This window comes from Gambusia affinis, linkage group LG17, assembly GCF_019740435.1.
Source record: "Gambusia affinis linkage group LG17, SWU_Gaff_1.0, whole genome shotgun sequence".
NCBI lineage: Eukaryota > Metazoa > Chordata > Actinopteri > Cyprinodontiformes > Poeciliidae > Gambusia > Gambusia affinis.
In genome coordinates this window covers 3,354,113-3,378,746 of record NC_057884.1, presented here as the reverse complement: position 1 = coordinate 3,378,746, position 24,634 = coordinate 3,354,113, and the positions used below count along the sequence as shown (strand labels likewise).

Sequence of the window (24,634 nt, the reverse complement as noted above, 5' to 3'; positions counted from 1 at the left end):
AGCAAGTTGAAACTGTGTTGTAACCGTTTAATATGGATCTTTAAGTTCTCATTTTTGTTTGAACACAACATAGTTTTTTTTCTTACTTTTTGTCTTTTAGTTGGATCATCATAGAATTGTGTTAAATGTCTTAATACCCACATGGCACCATCACATTTCTACCTCTTGTTTTACTGGGAAATGAAGATGCATAGTCTGAACCTGCTGAACAAAGATCAGACACAACCCTGGTTTGGTACACTTTAATCAAGAACAATTATTTAAATGTTATAATAATATTAAATAGTATAATTTAAATATTATGTTGTCGCTGCCGATATGAAGATCAGTAATTACTGAAAATATATTTTGAGTTTCTCTATATATTGACTTTATTATATATATATAAACTCTTATGCTTGACATGGGCATTTATATTTTTGTACAGAGTGTATGTATATATATATATATATATATATATATATATATATATAGTCATCAGTAAACAAGGAATTCTTTTCAACTAATTAGATTGTATTATGTCCTAAAACTTAATAGAAGTGGAAAGTGTAGAACTGACTGGGGAAATGACCAGTGAATAATCAAAGTCCTGAAAATAATATTATTCAATCTATGCAAACACTTTGTCTGCACTGGTGAAGATGAACTCACTTCGGCATGTCGAATGCTTGGATTGGCTCCACCAGGACAGCAGTCCTGCCCATCTTTTGTGTAAGCCAATAATTATTGGGGGCACTAGTGTACTGTGTATAACTCGTTAAACTTTAGTCCGCAGATGGTCAATCGTTAGATATTGGGGGGAGAAAAGGTGGGAAATGGCCAAAAGTTACTATCTCCAATACTGACCATATGGTACAAAACAAGGAAACACCACAAATAACACTTTTCACAGATTAAACTGGAATTTGTGTTTCACAAAATGGTGGTGATAAACCTCGACTGAACTGACAATTACCGTAATCACTTTCAGTAAAATAACTGCAGAACGTAACCTCTTGAACCGTTGTTTTTCCTTTTATCTCAATAAATCCCTGAGAATAGTTTTGGAAACACTGAACTTACTACTGCTACCTAATCCACTTTCTTCTGTTAACATGAAACAAATATGAACTTCTGCTTTTCCCCCTGTAGCTTCTCAGTGTCTGTGTGCTTGTCCCACATCACGATTGAATGTTTGCTTAATATCATGTAGCTCACATGTGAGGCAGCATTTGTTGATTTTTCTCTCCTTTTAGTTCCCCCCCTTCTCTATTGTAGAATCTCATCCTCATGTCTTTTCCGAATAATGTGGAGCTGAAGTGTATTTTAATGACTCCAGTCTACTGGAGTTACACTAGTTGCATGCCTCTGGTGTCTGCGTGCTTGTGCTGCTTCTTTGTTTGCCACTTGCAGCAGGTTGCAAATGTGCAGTTTACACTTTTTATGAAAAAGAAATGAGGTTGGCACCAGCCACGAGCATAAACAAACCTTTCTCACCGACGCATACGCACGCTTTCATTAAAGCTACTTGTGCATTATTGATGGGATCCGGGGGCTGTGTGTGGCTTAAGATCAGCTGTAGTTGTCTAAGTTGGTAAAGAAGCATTTGATCACTTTAAATCTTTAATGTGTTGCGAGGTAGGACACGCATGCAGAGTTTTACATTCTGAAGCTGAATCATCCTCCCATTAGTTTGTTGAAATGAGAACAAAATGTCTCAATTTTCATCGATTCCATTTAGTGCAATGTATACTAGGGCTACATTTATATATATAGTAGAAATTAGACATTAATGTGTACCTAAACTGTTCCCATTTAACCAAGCTAAGAGATTTAAAACGTATATCATATTTGTATAATTCCTTATGATCTTCCATCTCCATCTTGTTTAAAGAGCCCCTGAACAAGCATTGGTTATGGAAAAGAGGACCATTAAGGTCAGCATGTTAATGCACCAGGAAAGGTCACTGCGGTTCATTTACATGCCTGTGTGGTTCTAGTTCAGTACCACTAAGCTCTCACTGCCTGGCCTTAGCAATGACAGAAATTTGAAAGGAAATTATTTCTGATTTCAATCTTTCCTCGTTTGGGGAGCCGTGAATGAGCAATCAAACCCTTTTCAAAGAGTTTGAAGGCATATGTTGACACCAAGCGGACAGGAGGCCGCCCCAAAAGCAGGAAGCAGACTATAGAGCAGGGATTTCTGGGTAAATGCAGCCAAAACAAACGTGCAAGTCTAGCGCTAGCTGGAGAAATGGCTTGTCAAAGACAAAAGAGAAATCCTACAACTGTTAAAATCTGGTTTAATGTCTCACTGTCTTCTGGAGTTTTCAAGTTGTTTCCTTCAGTGGTTATTGGTGCAGCGCCTCCACAGGTGGGGAGGGGAACAGGTTTCCCAAAGAGTTTGTGGAGTGAAAGAGAACCACACTAGCTGAAAATGTAGTGTGCTGCAGTTTTGATCCCCAATCGAACCGAGTCGACCGGACTGTCAGGTGTCAAAACACCATAATAGTTGAAACTTAATATTTACATCCATTGTATAAAAGCACATAAAGTTTCTTTCAGTCTAAACTTTTCCTCCTCTTTTGGATTAGTTAATACTATTAACATTCTATTTTAAGGTATGAAAATCAGTATTTAAACACACATCAAACACTGATACAAGCAGTCAAGATGGGCTTCCTTCAGACTGTGGCTAGACTCAGCTGTAGACTTAAGGTGAGGACCCCCGTCACCTGGTGGAGCTTAAAGTAGAGCTGCTGCTTTTCCGCATCGAAAGTTAATCAGTGGAGGTGGTCCGGACATTTTATCCGATTTATCAGATTTCCAGGGAAAACCTCCAACTGGAAGGAGATCCTGTGGGAGACCTAGAACTCAACGAAGGGACTGAGACATTTCGTCTAGCCTGCGAACACCTTGGGATTCCCCAGAATGAGCTGGACCTGATGCCCCCGCGACCTAATCTTAAGACAACGGATGGGCAGACGGACCTCAGACACATCATTGGAGAGCCAAAACAAATCAGTTCAGCTATGAGGCAGAGCGTAGCGGTGGTCGTTTTCAGTGTAAAAATACTTCCATCAGTAGTTTCAGTGTTGATTGAAACTGGGGGGTTTCAATACTCCAGTTTGCTTTTTCCAGTTTGATGTTTATAATAACCCAGCAGGCGTTCTGTTCTCTCGCTCCAGGCGTCTAACTCGCACCGCGGACCTGTCAAGTCTCACTGTGACTCATTGATAAATCACTGCTTACATTTTGACAATTGCTTTTAATCCCAAAGTGAGCGTTATGTTTTTTAAACTACATTTATACGTCTAAATTCACACTTTCGATGCTGCCCTGAGCTGTACTGTGTATGTCAGTTATAGCTGTGAGCTCTGCAGCTGCAGAGTTGTTTTATCATTATTGCCTGTCTATAATCTGCTTTAATCTACTGGTGTGCAAAGCATCCTCATGATCTACTTTAGTCTGCTTTGCGAGGCAGGATGACAAATGGAGACATTAACGTGCTTAAATGGAATTTAGCTCCGGCCACGCATCCTCCATTTTGTTTTTATGGAGCGGTAACGGAGAGAGCGCCACTTTTCTGCAGATGGCTTCTTCCCCATCTTAAGTAAAAGGATTTCTTTTTTTTTTTTTTTGGCACGCCCTTATCATGGGCTACATGGTTTCTGGTTTCAGTCATTGAAATTAATGTGATACAGGAGTCACATTTTCAGGAGGATGAAAAATATTTTTGGCGGCTTTGATGTTTTCTGATAACATTTTGAAAATAAGTTGAAAACAATGACAGTGCATAAGGACTATTGGAAATGGAAAAAAGTACATTTCTTGCCAAAAATCTCAGAAATTTTCTAGAAAAAAAAAATGTTTCAAATGTTCAAAATCTTTGAATTTTGGAAATTTTCACCTCAAAAATTTTTGACTTTTTAAAAACTGAAATATCCACATTTTTGTCTAGAATTTTTCTGAGATTAATCTGAAAATTTCAGATTTTTTTCTAGTAAATTTTTGACTTTTCAAACTTAGAAATGTTCAAGTTTTTTTCTAGAAAATTTCTGAGATTAATGTGAAACTTTTTTTTTTGTTGGTGGAAATATATTGCTAGTCTTTTTTTTTTTCTATTGTCAATGGCCATAGCAGGTGATCATAGAAAAATCCTACAAAAAGTAGATAAAAAAAAGTTTTAATTTTTAATTTGCTTTAGTAGTGATATGTAAACATCAGTATATACTTACTTGTAAGACATCTGGACAAAAGATAATTTCCTACCTAAAAGTTAATAATTTAGTATTTGTAAAATCATGGGATGCATTTTAAATTTTTTTTTGCAAACCAGGCAAATTTTTCACTGTTTGGCCAACTTATTTAATTGAGTGTCATGTTGTTTTATTTCTAACTTTCTCTTTAATCTGAACATGCTTTTTGTTCTATCATATGGAAAAGGTTATAGCTGCAGCTTGTAGCTACAGGTGACATATGTTACAGCATTTGAGACGTTGACAATCACGCTTCTATAAGAACTCAGCCGAGGGCAGAACGGATCGTGGTGAATTATTAATGCTCTCTTTACCAACACGTCTTATGCCTTCCATGGTGTTTGGTTTCATCACAGCCCAGAGTAGAAAGGTGTCAGGACGATCATCCTAATTAACTCGCTCTGATGCGCTGCATCTCCTGCCTGCACTTCTGTTCTACACTTTAACTTCTGTCTTACGGCTGACAGTCGGCGTTCTTTCTGGCCGTGTCGAGTTTTCAATAGACGTCAGCAGAGTGAAGTTGGTGGATAAGGAGGAGGTGCAGTTTGTCATCGGCTACCTTACACCTCCTGCTTCCTTCACAAAGTTACAACTGTGTTACATCACCTTTTATTCGCGCTCGCTTTCATGGGCCTGGTGCATATAAATCATAACATCTGAGCTCAGTCTGCAGTTTCACCCTGAAGCAGACTGAGGACTTCCCTCAACATTACAAAAACGCTTTGTAGGGATTATGGGATACACAAAACATGACACATAAACACTTGATCAGTGAAATTCATTATATGTTCACATAATTAAAACATTTTATATCTTATCCATTTGGGATGCACCAATTTGCAAATTTGGGCCAATACTGATGCTGGCTGAAAGCCGATATTATACAGTATACATTAAAAATAGATTTTCTGTCAATTCTTTGCTGCCTCTCTGTCACATGACCAAGCAAATACCGACCCTGTTCCTTCCCCCTCCAGAAAAGCAAAGCAAAAATAAATATAGGTCATTAATATCAGCCTATTGGACTGATCCCAATATACTAAAAAATGACAAACATCATCTGGTACCTATGTTAATGTAGATATATATCATAGTCCCTATTATTTGTTTTCTTCTTACTTCTTTCTTCATGTTGGATATATTGGTAGTTTGCATGGTAGTTGCAAACGACCATGGATTATACATCTCAGGGAAACGCAGAACGTTCTCCCCACAATGCTGAAGGTTTGGACATAGAAACTTTCGTGGCTTTCTGCCACCACCAGTGGATGGGAGCGAACCTTGACCCCCATTCTGAAATGTTCAGAGTAAAACACAGACCTGCCAATAAATGGGAAAGTTTGCTATGTTAGAAATTATTCAGTAAATGTGTTTCCATTTTCCTTTTAATTTAGAAAAACCAAAAACCGTCTTAACTGAGTATTAAAGCTTTTTTTTAAATGAAATTGAGGAAGTTAATATTTTGTATTTTGCCGTTTCGTCAACTGTTTTTATATGTGCATAAAAAAAACCATTAATAGAGACATGGCTGCGGGTTTCCTATATAAGCTGTGCGATGCTTGAGTTTAACAGCTAAATATCAGTAGATATTGATGCCTTCAAGTCTACTTCTGTCAGGCTGGGTTTGGTTTTCAACCTGGTAAAGTTATGGTGTGTTCACTGATTGATAAGATATCAGATTTTTGAATTTCCGGGCTCCAGTTGGAGCTGATCAACTTTCTGTCCATCTATCCCAAGTTGCATGTATCTTCAGTATGCGTCTGCTTGTTTTCTAGGAACATGTTTGGTGATATTTATGTCACTATGGTTTACCTTCACTATCTCCTTTTGAACTTTACTTTTCATCGATTCAAGATCCTCCCTGCCTGCAGTCAGGCATAAACAGTCCAGACATAAAAGTCTGTTGACCCGTTCATTTTGAGAGACTGAATATTTGCCTAGTGACCATTTGACAACAGAATGGAGGCAAGCGGCTGTAATGGCTGATGATGTCTGGTTGAAGTAGGGTTTTTAGAACATTTTTAGGATATTTGTGTCAAAAGCAACAAAATCTGAACAGTTTTATATATATATATATACATATATATATATATAGGGTATATATATATACACACACACATAGACACACGATATGCAAGTATCTCTTTTCAACTGTACATCTGTAATAAACCAAAACTCCGAGCCTTTATTGTGAAAGTGGATTTGTTTTTGTTCTTTAAACCACAGTCATCCATCAGCGGCAGCCTCAGCCAGAACGTTTCTGTTCTGCTTTAGGAATGGTGTTGTTCAGTGATATTTATCTGTCACCACAGCTTAACTTCACCATCCCTCTCTGAACTTTACTGGTTATCGATCGGACAAGCCCATTGCGTTATAGAGCTATAATGCCCACATGAACATCTGAAAATCCCTCAGCCATTTCAGTTCTCAGATGGAAAAAAACAACATTGCAAACAAAACCTATTTTGTGTAGAATGGTGTTTGATTTTCTCCACCCTTTTTCTCCAGACGTTTTTAGAGCCTGACGTTACTTACTAATGTTTCTCTGTGGAATCCATTGTCCTTGCCCATACTAGCTCCACAGATCGACAGTAATACTGCGACCACTCAAAGGCATCCTCAAATTATCTCTAAAAACTAACGACAACAATAACGTAGTTGCACGTGGAGGGTTTATGCCGGTACAGGCAAACCTGCTTGGCAAGTCCAGTTTGAGTGAAAGGCTGTGCGGGCGACCTGCCCCAAGATACAACAACAGTTCAGAGGTGGGCGATCAGAAGATGTGAGGCCAATGCGCAGAGGCGGGAACAGCGCTACTGGTGCTTGGCTGACTGCTGTCATGCATTCTTTGAGTATTTTGATTGGTTCATCAGGCACCGGAAGCAGTAAGGATACCATTTGGCTATTTCAAATACGAGACAAGCATAATTTGGTAATATTTCATTCTGCTTTATTATGTTTTCCCAATGTTTCATGGTATTATGCAGATGATAATACCATCTGTATAGTACCTTTACTACTACTAACAGCAGTAGTCAAGGAGAACTTGTAAAAGAAGTGGAAGTTGAGGAAGATGCTGAGTCTGAAGCTGTAGAGGCTACAGCTGCTGCAACAGAGAGTAAAAATCATGTTATTTCAAAAAGTATGACTTCAGTTGATTATCATTTTTAATTTAGCTCAAAAGCAGTGCCTAGAAAAAGAATGATGTTCAAGGATCGACGACCTGCAGAGGATCTCTGGGTTGTTAAAATCTCAAGAAGATCATAAATTTTACAGAGACGTTCTTTAAAAGGGGGCGGGGGAGGGGGGAGGAGGAAAGGGATTTGCATATTTCTTCTTCTGTAGTGCATAACATTTTTAACTTTTCAATGAATTTGAAGGAACTAAGTGCAGAAAAAACAAGGGACCGAGCCAGAGACGGGAAGCCGTGATCTCTGATCCTTTCAAAGGAGTTGAATAAAGAATTGTTGTTCATGAATAGCTGATAGAATCACAAAAATGAAGAAGTGTCTTGGAAACCCTTTTCAATTTCCAAAGTACAGTCACATTTATAAAGGGAACTTTACTGTACAAAACAAAGAAGCACCTTAGGATGTTTTCACACCTGGTAGTCTGGTAGACTTACTTCCATTGGGGATCAAAACTGTTATTTGTTGCATTTTCAGCTGCAGTGGTTTACTTTCACACTGCACTGTGTTAAAACGAACTACAGCGCTTTGAAAAAACCGTTTCCCCCTGGTCAGAGCTTTAATATACACTCCCAAACTGTCAGAGCTGAAGAAGGAGGAGAACTGTAAATTGCTGTTTTCCATAAAGTGTCTTAATTTTTGTTGAGTTTATGAGCAGCAAGAGGAAACAAGAGAACATCATTAAATAAAGTAATGGAAGAAGGAGCCAAAAAAAAGGAAAAGCAGGACAGGATGCAACACACACACACACACACACACACCCACACACACCCGCACACACACACACACCAACAGACACAACCTCAAAAGATTAAAATCATCAAACTTCTAGAATGTCCTGGCAATGGGATGAGCGCCCTCTTGTGGTGTGTCTAAGTTGCAGTTTATTATTTTTAATCCGATAAAGAATCTGTGGTGAAAGCTAAAGATTAGGGTGATGGCATGGAGGCTTTTGATTTCATCACCACAGATAAACTGATCCCAGAGGAAACATGTGGAAGAGCTGGCCAGAAATGAGAAGAAAAGTTTGTTTGCTGTATTTTAGAGGAATAATTCATCTTTTGTGATTGCTTAGAAAAGTAGAAATAATTTTCAGTAATTAAAATGGAAATAAAAATCAGGTGGATTTTATTTTATTTTTTTCCAAGACTGAGTCTCCTGTTTCCAGATTCCTGTCATATTTCTCAGAAACAAACTTCCTAGTTTTAAATTGAAATATGAATACTTTCTGGCTGAACTATATGACTTTGTCCTTGATTTCATTTGTAAATAAACAAAGAATAGCATTTTAACCAGTTCTCGTTCCTACTCCTACATCAGAGACACTGTAGTTAAACCTGGTGTTATTGAACAGTGGTGCCTAAACTTTTTATATCATGGCACCCCGAACAGCATTAGCTTCTGGCCAGTGAAAGCCTTTGCTAACCCACAGACAATGCTACAAAATATCCAAAGAAACATCAAATTTTAGAATCTTCTTCCTCACGTTTCTTCACTATCCAGTGATTATTACATTTATACCATCTGATTCTAGTCGGCCAGGCGTTCGTAGGGTTGCTGGGCGGTTCCTACTGCTTATGGCTTGGGAAGCAAAATAGTTTCATAAACTTGACAATTGGCCAATTAGAAAGTTATTTTAGAAATATCCTTTTATTATCCCACAGTTGTGAAATGCAGGTATGACAGCAACACTGAGGTATGCAGGTTCACACAAAAGATTGAAAAGTGTTCAAAGACTTCCTGAAGGTGAAGTTTCAGAAAGAGCAGGAGCTTCTTAAAGAGACAGAGACTCAATTTTTACGTGTTAAATTACAGTCATTTTATAACACTTGTAACAATTGAAAGCAACAGAGTTACTTGATAGTGCTATTAAATGACTCTACATTCCTGGAAAACCCATAATACTTCCCCTTTAAATGCATGATATATGGCATTTATGAATACCAGGTTATTTTAGGACAATAAACACGTTTTCTTATTAGGATTCTACAAAAAAAAAAAAAAAATTGAAGTCTAGTGTGTCTGCGTGTGTAAGAGAGAAAGAGAGGGAGTGTGTAGGAGAGACGGGGTGTGTGTGTGTGTGTGTGTGTGTGCCGGTGTTGGGTTTCCCTCTCCTCTGCTCTCCTCTCCTTCGGCTCTCGCCTCAGTTGCGTCCTCGGAGCGTCGAGAGCTGCAGGAACCTGCCGCCGCTGCCGCTGGATAACCGGACCGATCGCTCTGCAGCCTCATTATATCTGGATTATAACAACCTCCCTCCTACATCACACACATCCCTCCCTAACCTGTTCTTCGCTCTGCGGTCCTGATCGAGGCGTTTGACATGCCTCTGCCGCTGTTGTGACACTTTGATGCTGCGCCCACCTGCCTTACAAATATGATGAAATGGCAGCCCCGGAAGAAGGTGAGTAAAACTCTACGTTTTTTGTTTTTTTTTACTCCAAAGTTGCGGCAGAACAACAGAGTGAGTGACTGACTGACACATCTTTGGATTAGCGGAGCTTTTTAAGCCCTCAGGAAGAAAGCGCAGTCACGGCCACTTTATTAAGGATAATCCGTTAATAGTCCCCTTTTCAGAGAGACACTTCTGCAACATGCCTGGATGGGATTATTAGGGGATTATAAGAGGAAAAATTCCACAAAGCTAAAGGAAAAGTCCCCATTCACAGCTAAGAGGAAGTTCTTTTTGGGACACCTGGATATTTAGAAGCTAGAAATCGCCACGAATTCATTCAAACCTCTTCATTTTCTTAACATCTCAATTGTTTTTTTTTTTTTTTTTTTCATATTTATTTATTTGCACAGCCTTCAAGAGTTGCTATTTGTTTTTTTTTATGTCACTGTGTTTTCTTGTACATGTACAATAAGTGGATTCTGATTATAAGATGATTGTGAGCGTTTGGGAGTGCTGGTCCTCTGTTGCTGCTGACAGTTTCTGGGTTGTAGTTTAATTCTACTGTCTGTAGAGAAACTGGCTGCTTTAGGAGTCATCTAGGTTTTCTTCTCTGTTTAACCTCGACTGACCCTTTGGCTCAGAGTGATGGCTTATTGTACAGTGTTCATTCATTCTGAGTTGTTTCCACATTTTGTCAAATTACAACCACAACATTCAACGTATTTCATGGCAATTTTCCGAGACAGACCAACAAAAAGTTGCATCTGATTCTGACGTGAACGGGAAATAAAACGTGCGTTTTTACGTAGAGAAGTGTAGTGTGTATGTGGAGTCAAGCTGCAGTGATGGAAGCACTTTTTGTCCATCTCTCTAGGTGTTTTGCACATGGACTTTTATGTTTGCTGATTTTTATTTACAAAATAGCTCAAGATCAGGAAAACACCTGTGAACATCAATTTCAGGGGTTTCAGCCGGAAAACGTGCAAAGCCACGTTTTTGAGTTAAAAGATGTTTAAAGTTGACAGAAAATATTGAAATAACACTTGATAGGTATGCATTATTGAAAGACTGGAAAATGAATACCTAAACACCAACAAGTCTTAAAAAATGAATTGAATTGACTTGAATGGCTTCATTCTAACACATGCATGTGATCTAATCTAAACGAACAGTGTTCAAACTGTGGTCCGAGGGCCATGTAAGGCCCCTGAACTGATTTTTTTTTTTTTTTTTTTTTTTTTTGAACACAATTTAAGAATAAATTAGGACAAAACTGTGACTTCTAAACCAAAATCTACGTAAAAAACTGTTAAATGCAACATAATGTGATCATCTGTTCCAAGCTTCCTGGTTTCTTTCTACTGTCATGGTAACTAGGCGCACATCTACACTTTGACTTTTACTCTAAAGTACACCCAAATCTGCTTTTAATTGCTGTATTAATACTTGGCTAAATAAAGCAAGTGTTTTCAACTGAAAACTGACCTAGATCCTGTTTTATTGCTGAGAACAGAAGATATTTTTGCAGTCGAGCCCAGAGGAATGAGCAATCTGAATGGCTTTTGTTTAACAAGAAAAACATGCAAAAACCATTTGATGTTTAGACTCTACAACACCGTTCCTACAAAAAACAATCTGCTTTGTTTTATTATACTAGTTTCTGTTTAGTAAATTGTTGAGTAGGTCTAAAAAAAAATCACCACATTTTTGGGAATTTTAGATTTAGAAAACAGTATTTTATGTTATTTTTTCCACCTGCGAGCTGCTTTGAGCTGACAATTTCACCCGCATGATAAAAGGTTTGGACACCCCTGATCTAAACCATTCAGTGGTAGCTCCCCCTGTATGTTTATGATCTTTGACCTGCTAGAAGGTGAACTTTTCCATGCTACGTGGTAGTTGTGTTCAAGTTTCATTTTGGTCTCATCTGAGCAGCGCACCGTTTCTCATATGTTTCATGCTGCCCATGACCTTTGTGACTTGGATGTATGTGACTGTTTAAATGTGAAATACCCCCCCTTCCCCCCATCGCCATCAGCAGCAGACCAGAATATCAGCTTGTCACTCTCCTGGACATTTTCTGGATTTTCTTCATGAGGCTGTTTACATTGCATTTGGAACCAGATCAAATACTGAATTCATTATTTTGACAGGTATGTGCACATATGTGTTCCCCACTGGGTGGGTTGTAATAGCTTGTCTTGTTAAATGTATAATTCATGACCTAATATCTGCAATATTAATGAGTTATGGGACAGAAGAGGCAGATTATTGAGCTGATCTACAGTCACCAGCCCCCCAAAAGATCAGGGCTCTCATGAGACACAGAATGGGTTTAAAGGTTCTGGGTGTTTTCACACCTGATAGTCCAGTAGACTCTGTTTGATTGGGGACCAAAGATTCAACATTTGTTTGATTTTTATTTGCTGCGGTTCTCTGTCACACTACAGAGAACTGCTCAAAACCCTTTGAGAAACCTGTTCCCTTCCTTTCCTGTGGAGGCGCTGCACCACTGAACCACTGAACCACTGAAGGAGACAACATGAAAACATCTGAACTTCATTCTTTGTGAAATGTAAACAAAAGTGGAGCGACATCCGATTTTAGTCGTTGTAGGACTTCAGTTTTGTTGTTGGGAAAAGACCACGAGCCGTTTCTCCCGCTAGCATTAGAGTCCCACATCTGTTTTGTTTATATTTACCCAGAAGGCCCTGTGTTATACTCCACTTCCTGTTTTCGGGGCGGTCTCCGGTCCTCCTGGCTGTGCATTTAAAACGCTCTAGAGGTCACTTCAACCAAACTGAGACAGAGGTTTGTAAGCGGAATAAGTTAATTTTTTGTGGCCCACATCAAAGTGTGATTGCGCATTCACACCTCCCCAAATGAACCAGACTCTGTAGACAAACTAAAGTTCGATTAAAGCAGACCAAACGGCTCCAGTGTGAATGCACCCATGGATAACAAAAAAAACACCAAAAAAAATCAAATAGATTTGAAAAATTGCAAAATTCTAGAATTGCGCTGCTCCTGGTGGCAGCATGCTGCAGTAGCTGTGACAGTAGTTCTGATTTGTTCTATTAGTAGACGCTCATTCAGAGTGTTTTGGGTTGAGACGCTGGTAACTGTGGCAACATGGTATTGTTTTTACAACTGAGAGCAGGTCAAAAGTAAAAAAAAAAAACACCTTAAATACAACCTCAAGTCCCAGATGAGTTGAAGAGCAGAGCAAGAAAAAGGAAATTCAAACAGTTTCTTCCATCGATCATAATGGGCAATGATCAAATCCTATGTTATGAAAGATAGAGTACACTGAACAATGTATTTTTCCATTGGACACAATACAAATGAACAGGAGTTACAGGTTTTAAAAGTACCCACCGTTTCCATATCTTAGCATCATGTGGGATATGCATCCACTTCATGTTATCCCTCTTGTAAGTATTTAGCTCAAATCACATTTGAGACCAAATTCAGCTCGTCTTTAGGCTCCATGTAAGAGAAATCCCTCTGAGCACGCGGGAGGATATGTTTCAGGACGCAGTTGGTTATATTTTAAAACCTCCTCCATCTAGAGAGTGGGAAGTGTGAACTGGCAGGGGATTCGACGCCTAACCAAATTTGTATTTGGCTCAAAGATCACAGGCAGCAGCGGTTTTCTCTGCTGCCCTGGTCTTGAAGTGGTTGATGTGGCTGTGAAGACTGGAGGGATCCCAGCGCGGAGGGGATCTGGGGGCGAAGGTTGCCCTCTCCTCCGTTGAGAAGTGTTAACTGATAAGGCCAGACAGTTGGCTGTTGAGGCGCTGATGGCGGTGATGATGAGAGGAGACGAAGAAGCAGAGGTTTATCCAGTACACTCGAGCTGATTGGAGGAATTTGGGGTGATTTATGATGATATCCTGATGGATATTTTTAGGCCACCATCAGTGTTCCTGTATTTGTCCTAAGACTCCGTAAGAAGTGTTGGTAGGACGTAGTCTGCAGGTATACTTGAATAAATAAATCCCAGTAAACCCACTGACTTAGTATTTACACACTGCATCCTCTATTCCTTATTACATTCTCCATTTACCTGTGTGTGTTCCCGCCAGGTACTCCGGCTTCCTCCAGTCCAAAAACATGATTCTTACTCTAAGTTACCCTTTGGTGTGTGTATGTGTGTGTGTATGTGGTCTGTTCTATGGCTGTTCAGTGTGTCCAGCTATGTTTCCATGTTATTGTCATGCAAATTTTAGACAAACTTTTAAAATGTTGCAAAAACAAGCAAACAAAGAAAATGCAAATCTACTGGTTTCAGGGAATCAACACAAAACACGATTCTGTTAGACGTTGATGCTACGTGTGGCTGCAGCCAACAAGAAGTACAGATTACAAGCGAGCATGGACCACACATCTCAGAAACTTGGAGAGTCTTCACTTCTGAGATGGAGTTTTGTGCCTCTGGTAAGGCACAGACCCACCAGTGCTACATCAGAACTTATTCTTCAAATAAGTTCTTCCAAATAACATGGGAGTGTGGGATTTTGCGTAAAATGTGGGTTACGCAAAAACCATCTTCCCTAAAGTGGAAGGCCACTTACCTAGGAATTAGATTTTGATGTTCAGACCTTAACGGTGAGAACTCCTGCTTCTTGAAGTAGGACCCTATTTCAGATAAGATCGTTTTATTCTTATAACTTACAATAAAAATGGCCAGACTTATACATTTTGGAAAGCTAATTCGAATTGCTCACGGTTATAATTGCCTTTGGTCGTACTTTGTCACTGTGAGGCAAAAACTTTAAAGATATTTGAGTAGTCAAAGTCAGAGAACTTTGAAACATAGTCAGCGACCAAACACCGGGTCTCTATACATCTTGGGGTAATATTCTATTGAACTTGGGGGAAAAAAGGGCTTTTAACCAAAGTTTACTTTGAAGAAGAGATGCATGACCAGGCCTGTGAAAACTCTAGGTCACATATGTCAGAGTCAAGGCCATGATACATCCGCCCGAGAAGATTTTCTACGGCCCCTGGGCTGATGTGGATTTATGATTAGAACCGGCCCGCAGCACGCCGGCACTGCGAGATGCACCCCCGTTCGATCCTCACAACGCCCCCTCCCCCCCCGTCCTCAGGAAATCCCGGTCCGCAGGAAATTTAAGGCTTTGGGCGGTCCGCATTGCACTAGACCAAATGTCATTTAAAAAATCTCAATGAATGATCAGTCCGATCCTCCCTCGGCTTGTAGCTAAATCTATTTGGCCATTTGACTTTGACACCCCTGCTCTAGGTGGTCCTGACATCTCACTTTGGTTTCCAGGGTGACGAAAGCACCAGAAAGAGATGCTGTGTTAAGATGTTATGAGTCTAAAGTCCTGTTCACAAATGTTTCATGGAAACGTATTTATCAAATGTTTGATTTTTTTTTTTTTTTTAGTTTTAGATCCCTAAAATAGAATGCAGATTAAAGTGTGGTATTCTTATGGGATGGTTGCTGTGTATAAATTTGATTCAAGCAGGATGTGGCCATGAAATCAATATGCTGCTTCTGTTCAGAATCATATTGATACTGTGATTGATTTTGATATATTGACCGTAGCTGCCTTACCATTACAAATATCCGCTAATGTCAGGAAAACACAACTTTGCCATTGAGGTGTTTTTATTAAATAAACACAATCCTAATAACACATGAATATGTTTGTTTACATGATAAGTCATTAAAAGTCCTACCAGATTCAATATTGGTGTGTTTCCATTAAGCTAAGTTGTTTTTGATATGTCAAATTGTGCAATTTACACGGTCAGTGGAAACACAGCCATCGATTCCTGCTGATTCGCTTGTTTGTTATTGTCTGCTTTGGTTAGGAAATTTATAATTGTATTATTTAAAGAGAAAATCAGATCAGGAGTAAAGAGGAACTGTATTTTTTATTTTTTTTTTATGTATTTTGCCAGCCTCGTACCATTTTAGATGGTGGCAATTATATCTTTACATTTTTTTTCTATTTTAATCTCCAAAGAGCAGCTGTGCATTTTTAGCTGTCCTAATTAGAGCCTGATTAATGGATAGGTATACCTGTTTGACCGATATGGTTTTATCTAATTATAGCATCAATAATAAAAACAGATTTCCTTCCTTTCCCATTCCTGAAACATTCTGGGTTTAGCCAAACCCACAAATAATTGAGTTTCCACACAAATGTAGGTTAGATTTTTATTAACTTTCATTTTGAATAACATTCTAAGGTGAAATCCAATATGCATATTTGTGGACATAGAGGTTTATTATGTGTTTGAGCTATTGTAATAGGCAGTAATACATATTTTTAATGAGAGTCTGACGAATTGGTGAATTTCCTCCATTCACTGATGGCAGTAGTACCCAACTCCCATGAATGCTTGAGTATTTGTACTTGTTTTCACATGCAAACCTTAAGAAGCAACCTCAACAGACAAAGTGTCCAACGTTTGTAGGTTACAGACAAAAAAAACAAAGGAGGCCCAAACCTGACAAACAAAACTGCCTCGTTGCAGTGAAGCCACTCTGTACCTGTAACCACACAGTGTGCTTCGAGACCTCCAAACCTAGCGACGCTTCACTAACCATCAAGCCTGGTAGATTGTACAAAATGAATGGTATCATGAAATGAGGGGATTGCCATCAAATTCTCAGGGTTCTCTCTTAAGTCAACAGTCAGAGGGATAAAATTGGGGACAGAAATTGTTGTTCCAAATAATGAATGAACCCAAACACACTTTGAATCTGGGATTGGAAAACACAAAGCAGGCTGGAGCTTGTCCTCAATCCTGTTGAAAATGTTGTGGACTATGCCAGAAACCAGGAAATTCAAATGACATTCACCATTTTCTGTAAGTAGAGGAATAAGATGTTGAGCCCGAAACATTTTTCATGGAGAAAAAACCCACAACTATCTCTCTGCAGCTGAGGTGTAATCTCCTGTGCTATGATTACACCTTCTAAGAACAGATTAACCTATTGACAGCATCTGCACTGTTACTTTGACTATACCTACATATCCAGTGGTGGAAGACAAAAAGCTCAGAGATCTAAGAGTAGCAACAATCGGGACCCGTTTAAGTTTAATTGCTCTCATGTATGAAGCCCACGTGACATTTTGCAGAATCCAGAGGTTTATCACCTATGACTCGCTTCAGTGTTCAACAATGAGTGCATTTTGGTTTCAAGGGCTCAAGAGCAGTACCCCAGGTTCTCTTAATCTTTTATTTTCTTTTCCACTGGAAAGGATGAGAAGTTGTGCTTTCTGCCGTTGTCTGTGGGGGATATGTGTTTACCCTGCAGGAGATCATGCAGCATGTTCTGTTCTGCCCTGCGTCGTTGGACTGGCAGAACTCAGAGTGTAACGTGTTTGCTTAAAAAGCGGCTAAGCTTCTTAAAGCTGCTCTCCTGTTTCTGATTTAAGACTTTGCCCTCCAACAGAACACTTTTGTTTTTTTTTTGCACTCAGATGTATTGTTAAAATGCATCCACCAAGAAAGCAGCACATGCTTTTAGAATTTGGAGGTAAAGACGTCCTGCAGGCCACAGTCTGCTTGACGGAAACCGAATCCTTTAGGCAAAAAAGTTTGTGTTTTTGAAGTTTAACGACTTCACTTGAGTTAATTAAGCATAGATTTTTTTTTCTTTAGGTATCACAAGGTCCTTTTTACAACTTTGAAACTAGTTCAATCTTCCAAATCTGACGTATAAAGATAAAAGAGGTAATTCTTTCATTCGTCAGCACAATTACCCCCTGCACCCCAAAAAGATTTTTGTCTTCTCTGTTCAGTGGGACGTCTTACAGATTACAGGGAAGGTGAATGTTTGCGACTTGTTTTTAGGGCCAGAACTGTTTTACTGCATTCCTGCTGAAATACACAAATAATTTGTTTTTTGATGCTGAAGGACCACTTGCAAAGTATACCGAGGTTTTTTAAAAGTTAAATTTTCAAAAGCACAAACCCCTGATTTTGCTGTTAAAGTCCTTTTGATGACAAACTGCAGTATTGTTTATTAGTTTAGTGCATAGAAGCACACAGCCTCGTCCAACTGTTCCTGTCTAAAGTCAGATCAGTTATGATTACTAAAATATTTCCACTTGATAAATACCAGAATAACACATTTATAAATGACATAGAGACTTTTTCACTCATAATCAGAAGTTTATCTTTGCTTTGTGCTAATGTTTGGTAGAATTGCCTTTTAAATTGAATGAGTTGGTTCAGACTTATTGGGTATTCTTCCAGAAAGATATCCAGCTAGCTTGGTAGCTACCTGGTTAACTAGATGGATGGATGGATGGATGGATGGATGGATGGATGGATGGATGGATGGATGGATGGATGGATGGATGGATGGATGGATGGATCCAGTTCCTTCTTCAATATTAACTAGACAGTTTTGCCCATTGTTGGAATTAAGAATTTGTTGCTCCTTTTCATTCACCGACTATTTTATTTTATTTTAATCTGATCTATTATTGACACAAAAAGCGTATAAATTGTTCAACATTACAACAATCAGTCTCTTCCAAACGACCACAGTACCCGTAATAAAAAGTAGAGATCAGTCCAACTTTATCTGCTACAGTGTTTGTCGGTGTGTAAAGCTCCTTTCAGCATTAACGGGGCTTTCCAGATGGTCAAGTCACCCCAAATATGCTCATTACTGCACCCTCACAACATCAGAGATAGCAGCTACTGAACTGTGTGCTGATTGCCTCGACATGGACCACAGTGCTTCAGTCATTTCCAAATAATTTCCTAAACAGTTTGATTAGCTATGACAGAGTTTTACAGTTTCTTCCTCCTCTCGGTCCAAGTTAGAGGAGCTCAGGTCAAACAAACAAAGCTGCAGTGTTCCTGGATCTTGTTTCTGGTTGTTTTTCTTTTGCTTTTAACTCCACTTGCGGATACTGCGATGGACTTTGTTCCCTGACAATGGTTTCCAGAAGTGTTGCTAGACCCAAGCAGCGACTACAGAGTGGATGTCTGGTTTTAATGCAGCACTGCCTGAAGCTCTGGAGATCACTAGCATTCATTAGTGATTTTCAGGGTAGGTCCCTGAGCTGGTTCTGTGAGGCTTTAAATACACATAGAACGGTAATAAATAGCAATAATAATAATTAATAATGATAAAAATGAATAGTTTTTGTGGTCAAATTACTTTTAAGTAGAAAGATTTGTTTTTTGTAATCCATCCATTCGTCCATGACAGGAGGTTCACTCCTCATTCACGTTAAACAAAACAAATTTAAAGGTATCTTTGCCCATCCGTCCCAACAGCAGCAGTTTTCTGTTACAATATTCAAACATCGCCTGCTGATCCATCCCTCCAGAAAGTTGCACTGTTGCAATCAGAACTATCAGTGCAACTATCGTTCTCAAATCTTCGCGTGAACTTTCATTTTTCCCCAGTCATCACAACTTTTCAGCAAATCAGACCAATCACGTTAAAGATTTTAGTATTTAGAGGGACTTTACAACTGTCCTTAAAACATGCACATTAAGACCCAAAAACTAAATAACGATGCAACATCATGGAGGAACAGCAGAGTTTTCCCAAGACAACTTGCTAAGCCCTGAGGTTTAGCAGTCATCCACTGTCTTACCGTGTTTTTGACTTAAAAACATTTAAAGTTGACAAGGAATGTGAACACACCTAAGAAGTGGTAATGGAGTTCCAGTGAATAAACAGGTCTGACCATAATATGTTGCCATTTTGCTTCTAACCGTTTAGTTTGACCCCTTCTTGCTATCACTATTACTGCTGTGTAACAAACTACAATAAACAGCACTGGGTCACAAAAAAGTATTTTTGGAAAATTGTCTGTTTTTTCAACTGAATTAGGACTATTTTGCTCCACTGAATCTAAAAATGACATCCATTTTTCTCAATCAGGTCAGGCTTTCATTCGAATTTGCTTTAGAGAAATCAGATCCTCTGACTAAATTGATGACATTTTTGTGACATAATAAGTTGATGTTTCTCATCCAAAAAAGGTTTTAGGAGAAATGTTTTTTTTTTTTTTCCTAACAGAGTGTATTAATTAAATATTACAAACTTGGAATAACAAACACTTACAAGTACATGTGAATTGAAAGTTACGTCTTCCTTGTGCTAAATTCTCCGTCTCTTTTCTGTCCTGATGGAGTCTCTCCTCCTGCTCATCACTCACTGCTTCCAGATTCTCCACATGTGAAAACAAGTCCTGCATGTTGATGCTCATGTTGCATCCATAGTTCAGAAAGTTGACCTGATGGAGCAAAACCAATGTGATTTTTTGATTCACCACATCAGTTGAAAAACCCCAGACAGTTTTTTGGCTGCTGACCAGTGTAAACAAACAACACTTAGCCTGGAGGGGGCGCTAGTAAAGCCTGGTGGCCTGCCAGACTTATAACACACTGGGTGAAGCCCTGGACTGATTGTTTATGGATACGCTGGTATACCGTAACACTTCCTATAACCAACCCTAGAATAACAGTTTTTCTCAGCATAATTTGGGGGGAAAAACAGATTTGAGGTTCAGCAGTGAGGAAAAGCAGATTTAAACGACTGTTGTGCCTCTTGCCTCTACTTCCGACTTTGAACTGCGAACAAGAGAAAATGATTTTGCATGAAGGAACTCCCCAAGTGGTGACCAACGCTGCAGTGCCCCCCTCAGAGAGACGAGAAGACAGCACTCCTCCAGGAGCTTGTCATGTTTCTAGAGCTGCACAGCTCCAATATCCTCAGGACATGTTTTCCCCGTCTCCGTCCTCCTGATACACCTCTCGGCTCATTTCACGCCTGTCACCGTGTCTGCTCGCAGAGATACCGTCTCTTACCAAGTTCTAATGCGTCCCAGGGACGACGCTACTCCCTCTCTTTCTCCCCTCCGTTCATCTGCTCCTTCCATCTTCCTTTTTTACGACCCACCCTTGGAGATGGGGAGTGGGTATAAAACAGTTTTCCTTTCACATAACGAGAATATATACTTTACAAGAGGAGGACGGTGCCTCGTAACCCTCCTCCCCTCTGCTGCCATCCTTCCTGCTCCTCTGGGTTTTCTTGCCTTTTGTCTGTAAAGTTTGTCTGTAACCTTGTTTGAATGAGACGATGGCTACACGCATCTCCCCACCCGTATAGATCCCTCACTTTGGGCGCACTGAACCAGAACAGATGTGCACAAACATCAGACCAGAACCACTTCATCTGCATGCAATGACTCTTAGGAAACAAAAAGGAAATATGTCAAAAACTGGTTATTTTTCCCAGCATCAGCATCTTTGGTTAACATCAGTCATACGGTGAAGGCCAGAATAATTCATTTCGGTTTGAAGTGATCCTTTAATTTTACCGACATGTTTATTCTGACTGAGATTGAGGGTGTTTTTACACACCTGATAGACTCTGTTCGATTGGGGACCAAAACTGCCAACATTTGCTACATTTTCAGCTGGTGCGTTTCACTTCACACTCCACTGACTCAAATGAATCAAATCCTTTTGAAAAACCTGTTCACCCCCTCACCTGTGGTGGCGCTGTATCAAGCACCACTCAAGGAAACGACACAAAAACCTGAGAAGAAGACACTGAGCGCAACTTCTTCACAAAGTGGGAACAAAAATGGAGCGGCGTCAGATTTCCGCGGTTGTAGGATTTCTCTTTTGTTGTTGGTATGAACCATTGGTTTCTCAGATTTGCTTTGGTTGTATTTACCCAGAATCCCCTGCGCTGCAGTCTGCTTCATGCTCTTGGAGCGGTCTCTGGTCCATTTAGTGTGCACATATCCATTTAAAGCGCACCAGAGTTCACATCAGAGACAGAGGTTTGCAGATGGACTAGAGTTCACATCAGAATTTGATTGCTTGTTCACACCTTCCCAAACAAACCGGACTTACTAAATGGACTAGAGTTTGATTAAAGCAGACTGAACAGGCCAGGTGTGAACGCATCCTAAAACTAATGCTTTGGAGCGAACTATGCAGAGTCCGTGTCTTGAACATGACTGAGGATTTGTGGTGGAATGTTAAGAACAGGTTGATGGAAATCCAGTGACAGAATGTAACTCTTACATCTTCTGTACACTGTCTGAACACACATTCCTGAGCTTTCATACGTGTGTGTGTGTGTGTGTGTGTGTGTGTGTGTGTGTGTGTTCCCTCCTTATGACCAACAAATGAGATTTAGTCAGTTGGACAGAAAGTACATGATTTGAATGAGTTATTTATTGAAATGAGCTCTGTAGTACATGGATGAAAAATGAGCCAAGGTCATTATTTTGTCACTTGAGCTCTCCACGCTCTGCAGTAAATGTGATTTTCATAGTTTTGTTCATTAGTCCTTGTAAACCAGAGCTGAGATTGACTGTAATGACAACATTCAGTGGCCATTAAAGGCAAAGCCACAAAGTTCCCATGGAGAGGAGGTCGAGGTTGATGAACGGGTCAAGATGTTCGATTTTAATTCATGGGGTTTAAGTGTGTTGTTGGGTACAAACTGATCCATGGTTTGTTAAGATATGACTGCTCTCTGTTTGTGACTTTGGTGTTAAAGTTGATCAAATTCTTTGTTTCACTCGATTCATTCTTTGGACTTTTAGATCGAAGGAGTTTTGGACATACTATTATTACTTGGCCTGTTGAACTGCGATCATTTAACTGCAATCAACTATTTTTCATGCTGGATGAAAATCAGCAGAGGTACTGCTGTTTTCAATGTATTGAATTGGTATTTGCTGAAAAAAAAAAGACTTCACATTTACATTTGACAGCTGTTTTCTAAAATAACACCTCCAGAAAAGTATTTACAGGGTGAAGGATAAACCTTTATAAAGGCCTTTGAAGTTGCAGGAAAATTTTCTAGAAGCCATAGCAACTTGATTCAAAGAGTAGTATCTGGAAAGGATTTTTACCCCAGAAAATGAACCGAATTAGGGAACAATATTTTTTAAAATGAGTCCTGAGTCCTCAGAAACAAGCTATGATGTGGCTTCAGTGCTCCCTACTTAATTATCAAACGTTCATGTTATACGGCAGGAAATGTGGTAACCCAGAACTACCCAAGTCTAGATTGGTTCATAGTGGTTACATAAATACTTCAAACTCAAAGAGTAGAAAAATGTAGCAATAATGTTAAGATTTGAAATGAATTACAAACTTCCACTTTCAGCCATTGTAACATCTGCTAAAGACATTGACCAATCACAACCCCAGTAGAAGATGAATTATTACAAGATTTGAAGTATAAAGGTAATGTGGTGTACTAGAAAGTTTCAGAGTAGAGTTGAACACTGCTTTAGACTGGTGAGACAAATTTAAAATGGCTTTTTACCACCAAATTATAATATCAAGAAATGTAGAAAAAAAAAAAGATAAAAAGAAAGTCGTGTCTAACTTGGAGCCGCCAGAAACTCATTACTCTGTGTAGTTTCTGTTTAGAGGGAGGCTTCAAAAGAACAACGTGCCAAATGTTCAAAGACCAGGGTAAAGGTAGAAAAGTCAAACGTACATTCACCCACCCAAACAGAGTCTGAAGTACACACTTAAAGACCTAACCTAAAGCAACAACAATGATCCAGAAAATCTCACCCCATTATGTTAAATACAAATATTCTCTTAAAAACACTTATTATGTGTTTTAGACAGAAAATAAGTGTGTGTGTGTGTGTTTTCCAGTGTTTAACATACTGCTGTAAAATTATCCAGACTCTTTTTAGACAGTCTGGATAAAAACAATCTGTTTTTGTCAGTCTGAAAGTTGGCTTTACTCATAGTTTTAAAGGGTGGCGCTATTATGTGAAATCGACTTTTTTGACATTCACGTCATGTTATAATGTCATTCTCATCAAAAACATACATGGAGTGTTGCTCTGATTCTTTCATACATGGTTGAGAAACCCTTTAATCTCCCATGATAACCATAACACCTGGGTGGACTTAGCTCCGCCTTCGAGGATGAAACTCCTCCTCAGAGCTGCAGTTTTCCCACTCTGCTCCTTCAGACTAGCCAGCAGAAATTAGCAAACACCTGGTGGAACTGAGCATCTGCTGTACTCATTATAGGAGCTGCTTCTTCGTGAAATTGTGGTAAAAAAGTTGCTAATAGAGGAGCCATTTTGTGATGACTTCCTGAAGGTGGGGTTTCAGAAAGAGCAGGATTTTTTTAAAGAGACAGAGGCCCAATTTCAAAGAGTTAAATTATGAAGTAAAATTCTTTTAAAGTCACATTTGATATAAACAGTATTTTTATAACAACTTAAGTTAACATAGTTGCTTGATTGTATTGTAAAATGTCACTATGTTTCTGCAAAACATAATGCTGCCCCTATGAGAGGTTGGAGAGTTAAAACCTTAATGTCTCTGATTTGCTAATTATCTTACTAATCTAGTGAACTGCAAAAGTATACTCGACATAGAATGATTTGTGCGTGACTAAGAGTCCATCACACTATAGTAAATATTATAGAAATTGAAAAATTGGAATTAATGGAATTTAAACAATTTTCTTTATTTCTATAAGATAGAAACCAAGCGGCTCATCCTGCACTTGAAACCATCCAATCAAAGCCCTCTTGAATTCTGAATTTCTGCCAACTCCGTGTCCAACGGTGGACAGCGATGATCAAGGCCATGGCGACTGACTAATCGAAGCACACAGCCTCTCGTTTAAATAGCTCTCCTAAAGACATGTGGAGGCAGTGGGGATTGCAGATGGCCTAATAAAATCCAACAGGATCTGTTGCATCTTAAGTTAAAACCTCTCCAGCAGCATGATATTTGTTCGTATTATACCGTAAGTGAAACCCATTTCTTATCGCTGACCCTGACAA

The 24,634-nt window shown here is 39.2% G+C and overlaps 1 protein-coding gene across 3 annotated transcripts in view; it reads left to right on the top strand.

The window, feature by feature from the left end:
- The window catches only part of ttc28 (tetratricopeptide repeat domain 28), a 108,557-nt gene that overhangs the window by 22,424 nt on the left and 61,499 nt on the right, over positions 1 to 24,634 (top strand). Inside the window, exon 1 of one of the 3 annotated variants that reach the window (XM_044096652.1) lies at positions 9,545 to 9,827. The exons of the other annotated variants lie outside the window; for them this stretch is intronic. Coding sequence (XP_043952587.1) covers positions 9,801 to 9,827 — 27 coding nt within the window. The 5' untranslated portion in view covers positions 9,545 to 9,800. Of the gene's footprint in view, positions 1 to 9,544; positions 9,828 to 24,634 lie in introns of those variants that run through there. 3 annotated transcript variants of the gene reach the window in all.